This window comes from Pseudonaja textilis, chromosome 1 (genome assembly GCF_049901715.1).
Source record: "Pseudonaja textilis isolate UNSWEBS1 chromosome 1, rPseTex1.2, whole genome shotgun sequence".
Classification (NCBI taxonomy): domain Eukaryota; kingdom Metazoa; phylum Chordata; class Lepidosauria; order Squamata; family Elapidae; genus Pseudonaja; species Pseudonaja textilis.
In genome coordinates, this window is record NC_141990.1 from 123,551,401 (window position 1) to 123,570,350 (window position 18,950).

The 18,950-nt window shown below is 36.2% G+C and overlaps 1 protein-coding gene across 5 annotated transcripts in view; it reads right to left on the bottom strand.

Annotated features, from left to right (window-relative positions):
• The window catches only part of LRRC1 (leucine rich repeat containing 1), a 120,454-nt gene that overhangs the window by 82,364 nt on the left and 19,140 nt on the right, over positions 1–18,950 (bottom strand). For all 5 annotated transcript variants that reach the window (XM_087916192.1, XM_087916197.1, XM_026695194.2 and 2 more), the window contains exons 2-4: positions 9,980–10,097; positions 2,589–2,667; positions 961–1,050 (exon numbers count right to left, since the gene is read on the bottom strand). In XM_087916192.1, coding sequence (XP_087772318.1) covers positions 961–1,050; positions 2,589–2,667; positions 9,980–10,097 — 287 coding nt within the window. The remainder of the gene's footprint in view (positions 1–960; positions 1,051–2,588; positions 2,668–9,979; positions 10,098–18,950) is intronic.

Here is an 18,950-nt window from a genome sequence, read left to right on the forward strand (position 1 = left end):
ATCAAAAACAATCACAATTGGGAAAAAGACTCTTTTTTTGTGTCTCATAAGAATAGTTGTTGCAAGAATAAGTGAATAGAAATTTTTGCTGACTGCTATAAGTTATATAACTTCAAACATAATGGCCAAAAGGATGACTTTTTTCAAACATAAGAAACAGCTGTGCAAAATGATAGAAAGATGTGCTTCACACAGAAAGGTGTACTATCTTAGCAATATGGCATTTTCTGGAATACTTGCAGAGACTGTCCTTGATTGGCATAGCTTCAGTTAGTACCATCAGCAAATGAAATAGCTGTGCATGCACCTGCATGCCGATAGCCTCTGGAGCAGCCACATATGTGACTGTGTTAATGTTGTAAGGAAAAGTGATTTGCATGTACTAACATACTTCGCAAAGTGCCTATTGTGAATGCTATTTAAGACACAATTTCAAAATTTCAAAAGGAAACAGCTGAAACAGCAAGGAAAAATCTATGACGCAACTATTTCTACCAAGCATCAACAAGCATGAACATAAATAAAGACACCAGCGTGTAAATTATAGAAGAATTGTAAGTTTATATTTTCATGCAAGACATCTGTTATCAGCATCATGTCATTTTGACATTTCCCATTTTTTACTGCTTATGCTTGTATGTTTTACATATGTTTATTAAAGGGCAGTATTCTTTCATTATATATAGAAAAGAATATATTTAAAACCATCCCCAGGCAAAAGGAAACATTCTATGCTGAAATAGTGCTTGATGCCATTCATAAGTTGAGGCTGAAATGGAGATTCCTCGTGACATTTTTAGTAGACCCACTACTCCAGGTGCAAATGATCCAGGATATTAACAACGCCCTTGGTCTGGAGGGGACTGTTGTTTGAAATATTCACGAGGATCTAAATTTATATCTAAGGTCCATTCGTGACACATTTAGGTGTCAAACATTCTGTAAGTAAAAAAAGCTTACTTTCCAATATTTTCAGGTAATGATTGAAGAGAGATGTCATTCGCAGAGAGACATGTTAAATTCTGTAATTCAGGAAAAGTTTCAGGCAACCTATAGAGAAAAAATAAAACTTATCCTTGAGAATGACAAAGGGTAAATTCAGTTCTCCAGAAGGAAACCTGGCATTATTAATGTTTCAAGTTTATTTACTGGAATAATATATTTGGTTTTAGATGGAAGTTTACAAAGCAGGAAGCAAACACTCCTGGAGACATGAATAGAATTAAAATCATGTCTCCACAGCAAACCTTAAAACTCTAGACCAGGGGTGTCAAACTTGCAGCCTATGGATAAGTCACGGGCTGGCCCCACCCCCGCACGGTTTAGCAAAGGGGGAAAAAAACGTCCCAATATGTCATGTGATGCCGTCATTACAGCGCGAGTTTGACAGCCCTACTCTATGTATTCATAATATGAAAAAACATGCTTGGTTTATCACAAATACTTGTGGACGTATGATTTAGAATTAACTGGGTCTTTGGAAAGCTATTGCTTTGGTTTAAAGTGTGCCAAACCTATTTTCAAAAGCATGTAACTATTTTAGTGAGTGTCCCACCTAAAACACTGAAATGGACTTTCGGTAAATATACCCTGAAACTGACAGTGTGATCAGAAAGGGGTTCAGCGACTGTGAAAAAAAGAAGGGATTGGTGGCCACGGGTTGTCTGCATTGGCTATAACTTCTTATGAAACAGTGAATTACAACTGCTTTCTTTCCACATGAGATATTGTCTCCAAGGAGCCAATTTATAAGCCCTGTTCTTGGTACTTAACAGGAAGCAATTAGCTGTTGGTAGGATGGATGGAATAGGGAACATTTTAACTTGTCTGGGCTACACCGTTTGTCTCAATCAGAGAACTTTTAATGAGTGGGAGGCAATGAAGCACCACAATGAATCACCAGAGATACAGTGGCATCTGCCAGCCAATTTTCTTTCTGGAGTTTGCTCTCCGGGACAATTAGCAACTAGACATCCCTCATATCCATTCTCAGTAGCAAAAGTAGCATTTCATACGGGGTTGTTCTTGTTTTTTAAACTGCAAGATCAAACCATTAATTTAAAACTGAGATATCTTATTATCTTTTGTTCAGAAGTATCCCTCAAAACTACCAGAACCATTATATATACATATGCTAATTAGGTATTAAATAATAGTCCTGAGACATCTATTAGCTTTCCTACAACTTCTGAATCTGCCTAAGAATTTTTTCAGATTCTGTATCATTGATGAGTTCCAGCCAGCTATTACAGATTGCAGGTATCTATTTGTAAGTCATAGGTGTCCTCAGATCTGAGTAGCATGAACTTTCCCCCTTTTTTTTCTTTATTGTTATGCTTATCAATGTTGAGATTAAAGTGATCCCATAATTCATGTTTTCCCTTTTGTTGATCACAATTTTTTAACACGTCTGAATACCATTAAATAGTTCCTGGGGCAACGACAATTTCATTTAACTATAAAAACCCATTTTTCTTTAGTAGAATCAAATCTATTATTTGAAGAAGATATATAAAACTGAAAAAGACAATTTTACACTTTTAAAAAGTTTGGAAAGGATTCACAGTTCTATAGATTATGAAGATTACCTTGTAAGAGGATTTCCACTGAAGTCTGCTATCTGTAATGATTTGCAAAATGAGATGCTTTCAGGGATTTCAGGAATATCTGTAGGAGGGAAAATCAGATATTAATTATCTGACTAATATTAATTATCTCCTGCAATCAGGAAATCAAATGTATAAGGTCCATACTCGCGGATCTAAATTGCCAGTCCTTTTATTAATTCTATTTCATTAATTTTATCTTTCTGGTTTTATTTTCTTTAATACACTATTCTTTCATTGTAATAATAAACTTGATTTAATAATGACAAATTAATCATGACTTTTACACAATAGCATTTAGAGGAAAGAGATAGAATAGGCTTAAAAAATGGAAGTCAAGCTTTAACCAAAAAAAAAGCATACTATTGTCTTTACAATTTGGCAGTATAGGATAGTCCACCTCAACAGTCATTAAGCAGTCCACAGGGGGTCATTAATTGAACCAATTGTTTGCTATGGGTACAGGTATAGTTTTGCCAAAACCAAAAGTGCCGGTTTTTGCAAAACCACTGTAAAACACGGTCACATGACTGTGGGACACTGCAAATAGCTGTAAATGTGGCTGAGTGGCTGAGTGCCCAAGCTCAGGTCATATGACCATGGAAGAGGTCCAACTGTCAGAACTTTGAATCTGGGTTGTATGGATCGAAATTATGATTTGGGTTAATCATAATCATAACTTCAAACAATAACCAGTTGTAAGTCAAATACTAGCTGTATCAGGTTTAATATATGAGTATTCAGAATTCCATACATCAATCATAGAAGAACATAGTTTATTTGTTTGACGTTAGTCATAGGCCTGTTTCACATATCATATTAAACTGAGGTTGCTTTAATCATGATTTATTGAATGAATTGAGTAGGTGTATGCAGTGTCTTAAATCATGAGTGGCTTGCATGTATACACATGGTATGGATCTAGCCATATTCAGCACACACAAGTGGTTTTAAGAAAATAATCAGCTTTTACATGAGTAAAGTATTCCAAGTTTTCATATGTATTAATTTGACTATATTTTGGTAACTTATCCTACAATTGGCACTGCAGCAAAGAAATCAGGGTCTATGTTGTGACCACAAAGAAGGAAATCCATCCACCCACCCCCACAGCATAGTTTTACTTTATATCATTTGTATCCTGATTGCTTACTTTTATATATAAAAATAATTATATAAGCCAACTTTAGGTTTTCTGATTTGGTAATCATATAAATTTAATAAAATAAATGAATTTAAAACTCTTCATCTCTATTTACAATTTTCAGTTCCAGAGAACACAGATTCTGAACACTGTCAACTTGTCCTAACAAGAATTTTTAATGCCTTATTCTCAATTAACAACAATAATTTTAATTTTTGGCAAACTCTTCCAAAAGCCAATAGTTGGGGAGGTGTGTGTGTGTTAACTAGGGAAAATGTCCTATTAAGTATGGATCAAATAGACTGATGTACGCCTGTTTATATAATTCTGCTCTACAGCTAACCAGGTCAAAGAATATTTAATGGTGCTAGTTAATCAATCCAATTCTCTTGAATGTGCAGGACCCTTTCTGTCCTACACAACACAGAATGCTCTTATTTATACATGTGACCGACCAGATGCTTTGGCAGTGGATACCCTGGCACTGCTAAACCGTAAGGCTATAAAGTATAAGCTCTATGACGCAGTATGGCACTCCATCAACTGAAAGTTAGCATGGCTAATGGGAAAAATGCCATGCAAGCAGGATTATAAATACGAGGACACACGTTTCTTTCCATACACTTAATGCTAAGAGAATCACAGCTGAAATGTGAATTGCAGTCACAGCTGAAAAACCTACCTGCAGTGCAGCATGGGAGTCTAATAAGACAGTCAGTCTGACATTACTACCTCATACCCCCTCACTAAAATCCCACAGAATTGAACAAGGCAAGTGAAACCCCTGTTATCTGAACTAAGGGAGGGAAGAACGTGGCTGGAACAATTCCACTGTGCTTTATCCAGCACCCTTTCTTAACTTCCTATGAAGTTTCTGTAAACAAAACCTAAACCATACCATACCCAGGCAGAAATTTCTTTTTTTTTTTTCTTCACATAGATTTAACCCCAGCATAAATTTATACTTAAGGCTTTAAGTAACTTGTAAAGTAAAATTACACAATGGCTCACCAGGGGTTGTTGCATTCTTTAGCTTCCTAAGCAATGAAAGCTAAGAATGGGAACAGGAAAAAGAAGGGAAGAAAAATCTCCTATGCTAGGCCATTATCAGCAGAGATAGTGTTTTTCTTGAAAAGAAGCAGCAGTCTTTTACGAAATTTTGCAGAAGTAACTGAGAATATAGAAAAGGCCTACTAAGCCAGAGTGGCTGCAAGAAACATTTTAGTATGCTTCTTACAACAATAGTTTTATTAGGATGGTAAGGTGACCAACTTTTTTACAATGAGAAGGAGGATACAAATAAATTGAAGAAAAAAAACAAAGCCATTTGCACGTGGCACACTCTCTCAAAACAATTCTCCTGTGCGTGGAGCACATGCGTATCATAATCGCGTCTCGCCGCACTGTACCGAGCCTTGATGAATCGTCATGTCAAATACAAATACGTCACATCACACACAACGGATCGGATCAGCATTGATCAAATATGGAGTTTTACAGATTAGTCTTCAAATATCAAAAAGGAGGACATGTAGGAGGACACTTTTCGAGAGAGGGGAGAACTTACAAAAGGAGGACTGGCCTCCCTAAAGGAGGATGGTTGGTCACCTTAGAATAGCTCTAAGATGTTCAGAGATATTTGATTTAATGTACCAACTTTAATAACTTCTAGTTTGTTTTATAACATAACGTAATGTAACAACTTAACTTAACATAACATAACAACAAACACTGTATAGTTATTTCCATCTTCCAAGGAATATGTATGTTTTTCTTGCAGATGCAGAAATGTTGAAGTGCAGCTGGATCTCTATATTTTCGAATGTATAACAGTGCATCCCTGTAACTTAATAACCACACTTTATGGACCTAATATAAGTGCCACTAGGTGGAGCCTAATGTGGATGTCTGATTCTCTTCCTAGATTTCTAACCATTATAGGCTTAAATAACGGCAATTAGAGATTCTGGATTTTTTCCAGACTTTTCCCTTCTCAGTTCCATCTAAAATTTCCTCTTTTTACAGCTTGCTTATTGAAGAGATTTAAAGATCTCAAAGTTTTAGCTGTTTTTCTGGCTTTTGAGCTAATTCATTACAATTAAACTAGAATATTGGACTGCAGGATTCCTTTCCTCTATTGGTCATTTTTTTACACATATAAACAAAAGAGAAATTTTCAACATCTTTTAAACAAATATAACACCAACTCACAAACGAGGGAATTGTAACCTGGTTTTGCCAATCAAAATTTTAATTAAAAACTTATTATCCAGAGTAAGATGATTAGAACAGCACCCAAAACTCTTATGGTTAGGCTTGGTATAATGTCTATACTAGAACTAACTGATGTGTTAACCGTAGTTAAGGAAAAGAAGTTTAACATTTTGCTAAGTTACCCAAATGAAAACAAGGTCTGACATCTGTATACTACAAAAACCTTTGATGTCATGACCTTTATCTGGGCAAAACAATGCACCATAGGGCACCAATTTCTGAACCAAAGCACTTCAAATTGATTAATTTACAGAATATGTCCAAAACCTAGGATCCATGATTCCTGAGAGAATGAAATATGGGGATGTTGTGATTGCTTCCAAGTTACTGGGTGCTGCTGTAGTCTTCAGCTTCAATGTTCTGTGACAGTTTCCCAGCCAATCTCATAATCCCTGACTCCCTCCATCATCAGTTTGTCCTGTTAAAAACTAAATGTTAATGCTTGTTCTAAATTCTGACACCATTTCTGCTTTCTTCAGTCTCAAATTCAGGGCAATGTGATTCTATCTGAGATTCTCTCATTTCTCAAATCCCTATTCTTGTTAGAATTAATCTGAATCAAATTAACATGAAACAGTCAGCTTTCAGGATGAAAACAGGACTAGTCACAGAAGGAAGAAGTACTTGTTTGAAGCCTTTTAAAAGAAAATCTGTTTTGGGCAATGCAAATGTGTAGCAGATTCAAAACTGGGTAGAATATACAATTACTTAAGGTACAAGCTTGTAGAACTATTAGTAATTACTAATATTCACTATTAAAAAGTGCTATGTTTCATGGTATTCTCTACAAAACATTTAGTTAATGCTTTGTTTTCAAAGTGATTGTGCTTGTATGTATATATAGTTAGATCTATATCTTCACATACATATTCTTTGATATTAAGAAATATCCCACACCCTTAATTATGCTACCTGAAATACCTGTAAGTGAAGAAGTAGTTTTAATTAAGTAAAAATAACTTGGAAGTAAAGAAAGTTCCTAAGAAATATCATGTACTGTGATATTTCCAAATTTACACTGAAAAATAAATCTATGAAGCTCATTTGTATTTTAGCTGTGAAACTACTTCAATAAAAAACTCAGTGCAATTCTCAGCAAGTAAGACACAAAGAAGCTCATAATGAAATAGGAGAGAAGTCAAATACTACATTATAGCTAGATTTTAAAAGTGCCTAAAATAGAAAAGACTTACAGCAAAAAATAATAACAATTATAGCAAATGCTCAACACAAAGCACATTACTCAGCAATGTTTAAAATGTCCTCCTTTAGCCTCTTCAGTAAAATATCTAAAATACCTTTAAAAAAATGGCAGTAGATCACCCAACTGGATGATTTCATTGTAACTAGAATACACATATCATTATCCACAATGGCTAGCAAAACCTACTTCCAGCTTTCGTAAAACTAGAATTTTGGTCAGGTAGTTTCCAAATTTAGACCCTTGAAAAGAAAAGGACCTAAAGAAAGTGTCAGATCAGTTATAAAAATCAAGGCTAGTTATTTTATTGATCAGGAAAGGAAATGCAACAGCTATCCTTTTACATTGGGTATAGGAAGGGTTGTTAATGTTAGGCCAAAGGAAGACAATTTCTTTTAAAAATACACATCTTTTTCTCACAGTTCTAATTGTTGCCAGCTACTCCCTGGGCAGGGCTGAAGTGAGCAAACGATAGAGAACTAATTCTTAATAGTCTTCTTCCTTTCACTGTGTTGTTTCTTCTATCTTCCCTATGCAGCAGACTGCAAGGAAAGGACTAATGTTTATCAAGTTACTGAATGATGAAAGGGTTTTTTTTATTAATCCAAGAAAGACAGTTAGATGTAGTGGCTGAAGTCCTGGAATAGGACTGGGAAGAACACAAGTTTAAGTCTGTCCTCTGCCAGGGAAATTCCCTGGCTGACTTTAAGCCAGCCGGTTACACTCAAGCCCATCTGCCCTATGAGGTTGTTACTATGGGGATCAAATAAAGAGAGAATTCTGCATGAAAGCAGAATTCCATGAGCTACTGGACAAAAGGTGGAAAAGAAATTTAATAAACAAATGGCAATAGGGGCACATGAGGTCTAGGACCACAGTTTGTATGTCCAAGTGATGAATAAATACTTCTGAACTCAAAGTGAAGGAGAACATGGAAGCAAAATAAAAACAGGCATGTAAAATTTGGTGGGTACTTGTTAGCAGGGATGGGATTCTACCAGTTTTCCACCTATTCGCTAGAACCGGTTGTTAACATTCTAAGCAGTTCAGAGAACCGGTTGTTAGAAGAAATGACTGGCCTAATCCTGTAAGGAAGGCAGGAAGGAAACATTCTGGTGTTGCTTACAGAAACTGCCTCTCTGTTAACCCTTTTTACATTCTTGGCAGGACTAGACTTCCTGTCTTAGGAGTTTCTCTGGAGTTTTTTTCCTCTCCTTTGCTGGTACTTTGCTTGTGTGGAGTGACAATTCAAAGTTACAATGGCACTGAAAAAAGTGACTTATGATCATTTTTCACACTTACGACTGTTGCAGCATCTCCACAGTCATGAAAGGCCAGGCAAGGAGATGCATGCCTCGAATTGAGTGATATTGAGTTGGCCACACCCAGCCAATAACATGACCACCAAGCCATGCCTACCAACTAAGCCATGCCCACAGAACCGGTTGTTAAAAAATTTGAATCCCACCCCTGCTTGTTAGGACAAAAGAGCAAAGATGCTGGGTCACAGTAAAGAATTTAAAAAGCAGTTTCTTCCCTTCAGGGATGTCCAAGGGGTAGGCCTTCCTTTATTTTTATGCTTGTGACAACAATGTTGAGGCAGGCACCAAAATCAAATGAAATGTTAATTGTTAGGTAGTAGATTGCAATTGTTATTAAAAACAACAGAAGGTTAATAGCCTCCATTGTTACTTTAAATTATTTTCTAATCTAACGTCCTCTAAATATAAGAGCTATCAGCCTTTAATGTGGAAGCATATATGAATGGGAAATCTGGTTTAAATAATACCTGAGTAGGCTTTTGATTATACGATTCTCAGGAATACAATGATCCCAATAAAATTTATCTGCCATTTTTTTCTCAAAAGTATTAATGGAAAACATACCATTTGTACAGCCTATACCACAACTTTCTCAGACATGATGTTCTGGGAGAACATGACAATGAAAATAATATTAGCTAACAATTTTCAGGATCAAGATATGTTCAGCAGTATATTTCTTTCATTTGCTGGTTCTTAATCTCATATCAAGCTTTAATTTAAAAAAAAAAATCTTTCAAACTATGAGTTCCTCTATCCCATACTGTCTACAAAAATCAATTAAAATAAGCTTTCTCCCTTTCTTAAACAATATGCAAAACAATGCAAAATCTAGACAATGATTGGGTTTATGCATCATGTTTGGTGGCAGTGTTTATTAAATAATTCACAGGTAGCTGAGTTATAACAAGACACTACTCCCCCCTCCAAAAAAAAAACCACCTCACAACGGCTTTGTTAATACCATACATCAAGGAAAAACTTTTTTTTTTAAAGCCATTATGCAAAGTGTGAATCCAGGCATTTGTTGAACGCACTGCATAAAGCTTGTCCAGTCCTGCAAAGTAACTGCTGTTGCTCAAATAATGTGGATATGTGGCAAACTCTGCATGCCACAGTTAAGGCGGCATTAAAAAGGCAGTCACAACGCAGGGCTTGAGCCAGTCTTAACAGCTGTTCAGACAAAAGAAGGATGGACATGGAAATTTTCATGCCAAGCTAACATGGGACCTTATTATATTAGGCAGGCCCTTCATTAGCTTGCTTTTCATTTGGACATTAATAGTTTGTTTTCAAGTCAGTCATGAAGAGTAAGAAGAGATACATAAACCTATTTGCCAACTAGTTCTATAGTGCAATAATTAAGGCTGATTCATTTTCAACCGTGCTGTAAAAAAAACCTTAATACAGATTTACACATATTCATGCTTACCATTTCGAGACAAATCAAGTTCCACCAGCTGCATGAAGTTTGCTATCTCTGGCGGAAGTCGCTGGATTTCATTATCGCTAAGCCCAAGTTTTCGTAATTTTATAAGTTGAAAAAAAGGCTGAAAAAGAAAACAATTTTCCATTCAATACATGCAAAAAAAAGAGGTAATTTTGGTGCTTTGTATGAAGAAGGAAGATTTAATAAGGGCGAAAAAGAGTGTCCAACACTGATGAACATTTAACATTATCCTATTAATTGAGTTTGTCATAATCAGCCATGTTTCAGCATGAGAGGAAACAAATAAATTCCAAGATCAATGTGAGACAATATTATAGATTCTACTTTAGCATCATTATCCCATGACCTTTTGCACAATCATATATATCATTGAAATCTGATGGACCCCCAGGGAAAAAAATGATTTTAATTTTGCCAGGGGGACCTAGCCAACTTGTGCATTCGTATCATTTTCATCTCTCTGTAAGCATATGTTCTCATAGATGAGCTTCAGGATAATTAAAGTCCACCTCCATAAAGCAATGAATTTCCTACAGTGTTTATTTAAAACAGAAGGTAATATTCATAGTTCTTTGTAATAAATACACGGTGTTGAAAAAGTACTCAGCAAAAGTGAGAAACTAAAGAAAAGTTAGATAGCAGTTTAAACATGGGTAAACGTGTACTCTGCTTAATTGCACATACCTGTCAAGATGCCATTTATACATCTATCTCCCTATTTGCTTGTTCTGTTCGATCTGATAAGTCAGTGGTTTTTGCTCCCATCACAAAGACAGGGTCATCATCTAATGGGATCCAAGAAGAATGCCTTCTCTATCACTATTCCTCATCTTTGGAACAGCATCCTCCCTAGGACTCACATGTCTGCCACTCTTGTCTTAATTTAAAAAGTCCTTAAAATTTGGCCTTTCTCTCATAACCTACTGGAGTTCTTGATGGGCTCTGATTCTAGGAGGGGGCATTTGCGTTCTCTGTATCATCTGATGGCTTTTTCTCTTTATCTCTGCAATACATTACCCTGTCCAGATTATTATTTTTTAATTGGGCCGTCTTACAACTCTACTGCATTAAATAAGTGGCACTTAACGCTATCTCAAGTTGCCAAAAAAAAAATATATGGCAAATTGACCTAGAAATAGATGTATTATTACCTGCCTTTCTCAGAGCCTTCCCACAGTCAATTCAGCATGTCTGTGTTGCTTACGCAATTTTAGGACATTCATATTTAAACTATCCTTGAGATAAGGTATTTATCCGTGCGTGGTTTGAGAGTGCACATCCACAATAAAATCTAACAAACAAAGACACACAGTTGATCTCTGGATTTTATTCAAGTGATTCAGGTCTACTTTCACCACCTATTGCTTGAAATTATACGGTACATTGTTCAAGTATTACAGCCCACACAGGGAGCCCCATGTAGCTTTAATAATACAAGAGTGAGCTCATCTCCCCACAATGAACACAGTACTCATCACACAGAGTGTAAGAATCATAGAACCAGACCTTTATTTGTCATTTTTCTCATGCATCATTTGTCTTAAATAATTTTCTGTACAGGGTACAAATAGGGACCAGTTGTAATAGGGACCAGTTGAGTTCTCTGTTAATGAAAAACAAACCATACTAACCTCGAGAATACTTTTAGACAGAAGCATTATATCTGTTAGTATTAGTATTTCTACATATTATGACTCTCATAGCCTGATTTTAGGACTATCCAAAGGCATTAGAAAAGCATTAGTGCACAACCAGCAACCTGCAAACTTAAAGCTCATCAAGAGTTTACAACTAAAATTATAGTACCTGCCAGCAGCAAATCCCATGTTGCCTCTGTGTAAAACACATATTCTTGTCTCTCTATGTATGGCTCTCTTAGAGAGAAAGATAACATAATGGGGATGGGTCCCCAAATTTTATTTCAAAAAAGCCAAGACATAAAGGAGAAAAAAATAAAAATAGAAAAAAGAATATAATAAAAAAGAAAATATGTCAAGAAGTGACTTCCTCCCTGATCACAAGTATAAGCTATGTTAGTAACTTATCACCTTTTCTTAAAGTGCAATAAATGATCTTCTTCTCATATCTCATCTCGGTCCTGATGTCAGCAAAAGTCCATTAAGGGTTACAAATGATAACAATATGTATATTTTAACCCTGATCAAATAAAACAACTTTATATTCCTTCCTTCTACTTCTTGTTTTTTAGTTTCTTCAAATAATGTTCTAAAACCTCCCAACTTTGATTTGGAGCCACCCAGAGTTGGTTATAAGAAGAGTGTCTATATAAATGGTTTCCATATCACTCTCTTGGTTTGTTTTTTGTATATTATATCAGCTGGTTACTTTTGTAGATTACTCTTGTGGCTGTCATTTTTAAATTCACCTTCAAATCAGTCTAAATACTGTCAGGTTATACGTGTTTCCTTTCCATAACATTTAAAAGTTCATCTATACAGGCAAATACTCTTAAAATTAATTTCTGGGTTTATTGTTCGAAAATATACTTCAATTGGTCCAATATTGAAATATTTTGTTTTATTCTATAACTGACTTGTGTTTGATTATTTTCCATTATTATAATCTTTAGTTCTCTCTAGTATCCAATTCTTATCTTATTATGCTTGCTTTAAAAAGGAATTCAAAATAAAAGATTTTTTGCATTCTCACAATTAATTCCAAAATCTTATTTCAAATTTATTTCAACCTTTGTCCATTTGTAACTTTCTAAAATCGAAGTTTAATCAACACAGAACATTTAAAATTGTCAGCAAAATTTTAAAAAGAGATATTCCTCGCTCTTATAACAGTAGTGTTATTGCATCTATCATTTATCTGCTTAATCATAAGATTTTTTTCTCCATCTGCTAAAATAAACATTTCAGGGTCTTCATACCATTCAGTATACTTTAGTAAATACAATGCATTACCAAACTCTGAACCCAAAGATGTTGTTTTAAGTAATAACTCAACCTTTAATTTTAGAGAGTTAAAAAAAAATCAGTACAAAACAGTGCTGTAACTATTAATAAAAAGGACAATAATTATAAGGGAAAAAACCAGCTCTTGACAGTTGAATCATCTATCAGTCTACAGGGGAAGGATGGAAACACCTGAACTACCAATTATATATTATTACAGTAAAAATAAAATTTAATTGTAGTACTAACCAAAGGAACAAGTCACTACTTATCTTAATAAGGATAAGAAAAGCATCCTGCCAATCATTTGCTATCTGTATTCTTAAGTATGAGACCCAACATCAGCTTATGACTTCATGTAAGGAAGCAAACAGGAGCCTCGTTTCATATGTAGTTTTTTCTTCCTTAAATGCACTAAATCCTTGCCTCCTGATTTGCAGCAAAATACAATTTCAATCTTGGATTGCAGTTAAATTGATGTAATTATCAGAAACAGAAACTAGGTAACTGGCATCCATGAAAGAAAATAAAGTATATAATGTAGCTTAATACTACCTGGTTGGTGGTTTGATACTACCTCAGAAATTTTCTAGATTTGCCTAGCAGTAGGTAAAAGCCTTTGTGAATTATAATTTTATTGTTGCAGCTGGCTTTGTTAGTGTACATAAATGTAATGCAGATATGCAATATCCTAAAATCATCAACCCTACTAGCTCTGCAATTTGCTTATGCAGAATTTTAGTGATGCTTCACCACACCACAGCCTTTCAAGGGGGCTCAGCTAACCTGTGATTGTCTTTGCTGCTGATCCTTGAAATGCTGATGGCATTATGAGCTGATCAGTGTTCCCTCTGGCTGAGAAATCAAGGAATACAACAACAAAAAATAGCAATAGCATTTAGACTTATATACCACTTCATAGTGCTTTACAGCCATCTCTAAGCAGTTTACGAAGTGCCCCCAACAATCTGGGTCCTCATATCAACCTCAGAAGGATGGAAGCTGCATCAATCAAGATCTAACTCCTGGCTGTGGGCAGAGTTAGCCTGCAATACTGCATTTTACCTACAGCGCCAACACGATTCGTATTCTATTCAATCTGATCCCAACAATAAGAAACAGGACAGACATAGCAAAAGAGAAGCTTTTTAAAAGTACAGGATTAATTTAATTTAATGCATTTATCAGAAATTAAACAAGCCAAGCCCCATTGGATCATCTTTTCAAATGATATTATCTAAACAGAGAAATGCAATGACCAATGGCGGGGCAAAAAGAGTGGGAGCAAGAATGACTTGACTTCAAACTGAGTTTCCTTGTGGAAAACTGGCAGAGTATCAGAAAACTCCCTCTCTCCCTCAAATTCCCAGCAGCTTCCCCATTCACTGCTGGGAAGCTGCAAATGCAAGGCCAGCAGGCAGGTAAATGGCTACCATCAGGTGGAAGACTGAATGAAGGGGTACTTGATGGTGCAGGTCATGAATGGCATGTGCAAATATGTGAGGGATAGTGCATGGTTTGAGAAAGTATGCACCAGAGAGGCTGTGCAGGTCAGAGAGGCCAATGGGATTTATTACTCTTTATTTTCAACTCTAGGTAACTGAATGATTTTTTTGTAATATGTTAGAAGTTCATTAATGCAAACATAGATTTATCCTCACTACACAAAAGAAAATTACAGCAACAGTGAATTCTTCCTCTTGATAGTTCTTCAAGTAGGAAAAAAGGTCTTAATTCTTAGAAATATTTCCTATGTTTTTTGTCTCTTGGCTCATAACACAAACTATTTTTGTTTCTTTAATCTCAAGTGGTTAAAACCACAAAATATGGACCAGTCACAGCACTATTCTCAACGTGCCAGTTTGAAGACTGATCAGCACAACTCTCTAAAATTGAAGGTCTTGGAAGATGAAACTGTTTTGTCTTGGCTGATCCTGTTTCTGATCTGTAAACCGAGACAACTGAATTATTTAAGACATTATGGTTACAACTGTGTGAACCAGGTTAACGTAAGCATGATTAGTTTCCTGACAGAATAGTTATGAAATGAGATTTTTGCAGATGTAATTGTGGAAAAACTGCAATTTAAGACTTTAAATTAACCATTGCACAAAACTCTGCTCATTATCTAAATGCTTAGGCATTAACACTGCATAATAACACTGAATTGCATACTACAATTCAGATATAAATACATGCTCAAAGAAAATTTTTGGCAAGAATGAAGCCAAAAAGGCAATTCCCAACTACAAAATCAGATTAAGCCTCCATCAAATAAAGCTTAAAATCAGATCCGGGTGGCTTCATAGTTCTAGCCCTCCAGTTTACTTAACAAAAATGCAAAAGTAGTACAATACTGTTATTCAAGGAGTGAAGACAAAAAAAAGAAAACAATGAAACAGGGATTTCTCAGAGATGTTTAAAGGGAAAGGAGGGAGGAAGTAAGCAAGCAAGCTATCTTCAGAGGTGGTATTCAGCAGGTTCTGGAGAACTAGTAGTGGAAATTTTGAGTAGTTTGGAGAACCAGCAAATATCACCTCTGGAGATTTTACAGGATCCTTCCCCTGCCATGCCCACCAAGTCACACCCACAGAACCAGTAGTAAAAAAAAATTGAATCCCACCACTACCTATCTTGAAACCAGATTTTCAAAAGCCAGCTAGATAGGGGTGTCAACCCCAATTTCATTAAGGACCACATCAGGGTTGTGTTTGACTTTGGGGGGGGGCAAGGTGGGCATGGCCAGCATTGGAGGCACCTGTGGAGGCCTGAGCACTCTGCCAGAGAAAATGGGCTCCCAAGCTCAGTTTTCAGGTGCGACAGCTTCCTGCAACCCACTACCAGCAAAAATGGAGCTCAGGTGGGCCGCATGCTGGAAGAGGCACCGCAGGCTGCGGGCCAGTCCTTCACTGTTTCCAGGCCAGCCCCACGAGCCGGATCTAAGCATCCCGCAGGCCAGATCCAGCCCATGGGCCTTGAGTTTGACACCCAAGCTAGATGCTAGAACCTACAAACCTTTGCACCGACAATAAAGATCAGGACAACTATTGTTATATGGCTGAAAAATAGTTTAATTGATTTATATGATTGATAAGGCCTTCCATCTCACAACAGTGTCTCTGGGCAGGGCATGCAGTCACAACAATCACCACCATGTAATTATGATGCTCAAGGTTGAAACAATAAACCCCCAAGCTGCATTCCCAGGAAAGCTTCCCTAACTTCCTTGCCCAAATGTCTTGGGGAATAGCCAGGTCCTCAGAACATTACGGAAGGCTGACAGAATCAGGTCCATCTAGATTTCTGGAGGGATGCTCTTGCACAGGGCAGGTACTGCCACAGAAAAGGCACAATTCATGGGTTCTTCAAGATGGCCCTGTTTGATGGAAAGGACCTGGAATATGCCTCTCTGCTAGGCCTGGTGGGATGAGCAGAGACAATGAGAAACAGCCCCTATCCAGAAATCATTCCTGGATATCTACTGGGAGCCAGTGAAGTTTCCAGAGCATCAGTGTTATATTAACACAATAGGAAATGACATAAATTAACCTGGTGCGGCATTTTGGACCAAGGCTCTCCAATCCAGAAATAGGCAGAAATAGAGCACAAGACAAACCTTTGCAACTGCCACAGCCGCCACCTGCTCTTCAAGTGAGTTCAGGAGGATCCTAAAATTGCATGTCAACTCTCACCCAAATGCAGGAAAAAATTTAAGCAGTTTGACATTTTCACCATTCTAAAACTATCTACTGCAGTACTAGACAGGGAATGCACTAGTTTCAATAATTATGAAATTTTTCCATATCCTTTGGGTTACCAAAGTAAAAGTACAGGTCATCCTCCACTTACAACAGTTGACGTAGTGACCGTCTAAAGTTACAACGGCACTGAAAAAATGCAGAAAATGCTTTTTCATGACCCAGATCCCATATATTTCCTGTAGAAACAAACTACTGGGGTCCTTGGTGCTCTCAGTTGTTTTCTTGCAGACATTTCATTACCCAACTAGGTAATATCATCAGTGGGGCTTTCACTCTTAGGACCCTGAAGTTCAACCCTGAGCTACACATTTTCTATGGTCCAAATTACTGGGCATCTCATCCTGATGCTTTTGGAAGTGGTACTATAAATTGGCTATTTCCAAAATTACTGCAGCATATCAATTTTCTGGAATTTTTTTTTTTTTTTAAAAAACCATTATGGGATAGAAAGAACTCTCTCAAATAAGCTTTAACATTCACAAAATTTGATGCAAACAGTAGTCTTATTGTGGAGATTCTTTTACACACAGAGAGACAAATAAAATGTGTATTTTTTTATTTGTTAATCAAATTTATACGACCGCCATCTCACAGGTGACCCTGAGCAGCATTCAACAAATCTATATCTATATGACTCTGATCTTATTAAATATTTGGAACTTCTCTTAGGAATATTTGCCTCCTCACTTACAAAGCCCATGCACAGTTCTATCAAGAAGTAGATATACTTGTCCAAACCCAAAGAATTCCCTGTTTCTTCCCTAGAATTGGTTCTTCTCCAAGGGTTCTGTACTGTTACATTAGTATATTTTGTCTGTTCCAGAATAGCATTTTACTCAGCATTTTACTCAACTTCAGCATGCTACGAACGATCCATTTCAGGCTTCTTCACAGCTTTATGGAGCATGTAGTCAATTTTTCGAGCAATCAGTTGGGACGTGTAAAATGTAATTTGTTCGATCATCCAAATAGATTTTGAGATGTAAACTACTGTTAAAACGGGATATGAGCCACTTAGCGAAATACATATGAACATTTTACTGGTAGATTATGTGATCACAATAACTGTATTTTTGAAGCAGAAATGATGATGCTATGTACTGTATCAGATATGAACACAAAAGAGGTATTTCTCCTATGTGAGAGAATGTAGCATGTTTTAAATGCTGGTTGTATCTGCAGCTTTTATAAAAGACACTGTTGTAAATAAATTGGGAATCTTGATCAAAATAATTAGACTTTTAATTAAAAATTGATTAAATTAAGTGATCACTGCAAAACACTGCAGCCCTGCTATCAATATCTTAGGACCTGAATTAAACCTCCTTAGCTATAGAGTTTATACATAAAACTAAAACTCAGTGGGTAGAATCTAGTATAATCTAAAATCTGCACCAGAAGGTCTGTCAATTTTACAGAATAATTTATCGGCATATAGAGTGCAGAAAAGAAACAGAGCAATCAGTTACCTAACAGAAGCTGTTCTTACAGGCTGAGAAATACTGAGTATTAGAATATGACAATACAGGAAGTCCTCAACTTATAACCAGTCATTTAGCAACTTTTCAAAGTTATAATGGCCCTGAAAAAAAGTGATTTATGACTGGTCCCTGCACTTATGACAATTGCAGGGTCTCCGTGGTCACAAAATTGTGGAACTTGACAACCATCGTGCATTTACTACAGTCACACAACAGTCACACATGGTCGTGTGACTGCCATTTGTGACCTTCCCAGCCAGATTCTGATAAGCAAAATTAATGGGAGAAGTTGGATTTGCTTAACAACCGCAACAAAAAAGGTTGTAAAAGCAGACACGGTTCATTTGATGACTCAATTGCATTATTTACTGATGAAAGTTATAGTCCCAACTGTTATCCTAAATCAAGCCCTATCTGTAAGTCATTGTTAACGAAATAGCAGTGGGCTGGATTAAGATAGGCTGAACCATAATCATGGCTTACAACCATAATATCATAGGAGGGTTTATATAAAATACTATTCATTTGCTGCAAATGTTATTGGAATTTACTTCCCACTATGCCTACACAGTATAGATAAATAAAAATTGCAGACCAAGATTTTACAGTAATTTCCTTTCTTGTGTGTCTTATGTACTTAAGAAACAAATGATAAAACCACAAAAACAACCTTTTTTAAAGCCAGGACTGGTTTCTCAATCTGTATTAAAAACTAAATAGGATACTATCTTCTAATTAGACTGTTTGTAGAGATCTATAGTGAGCAAACGATTGCCAAATAAATTTTAAC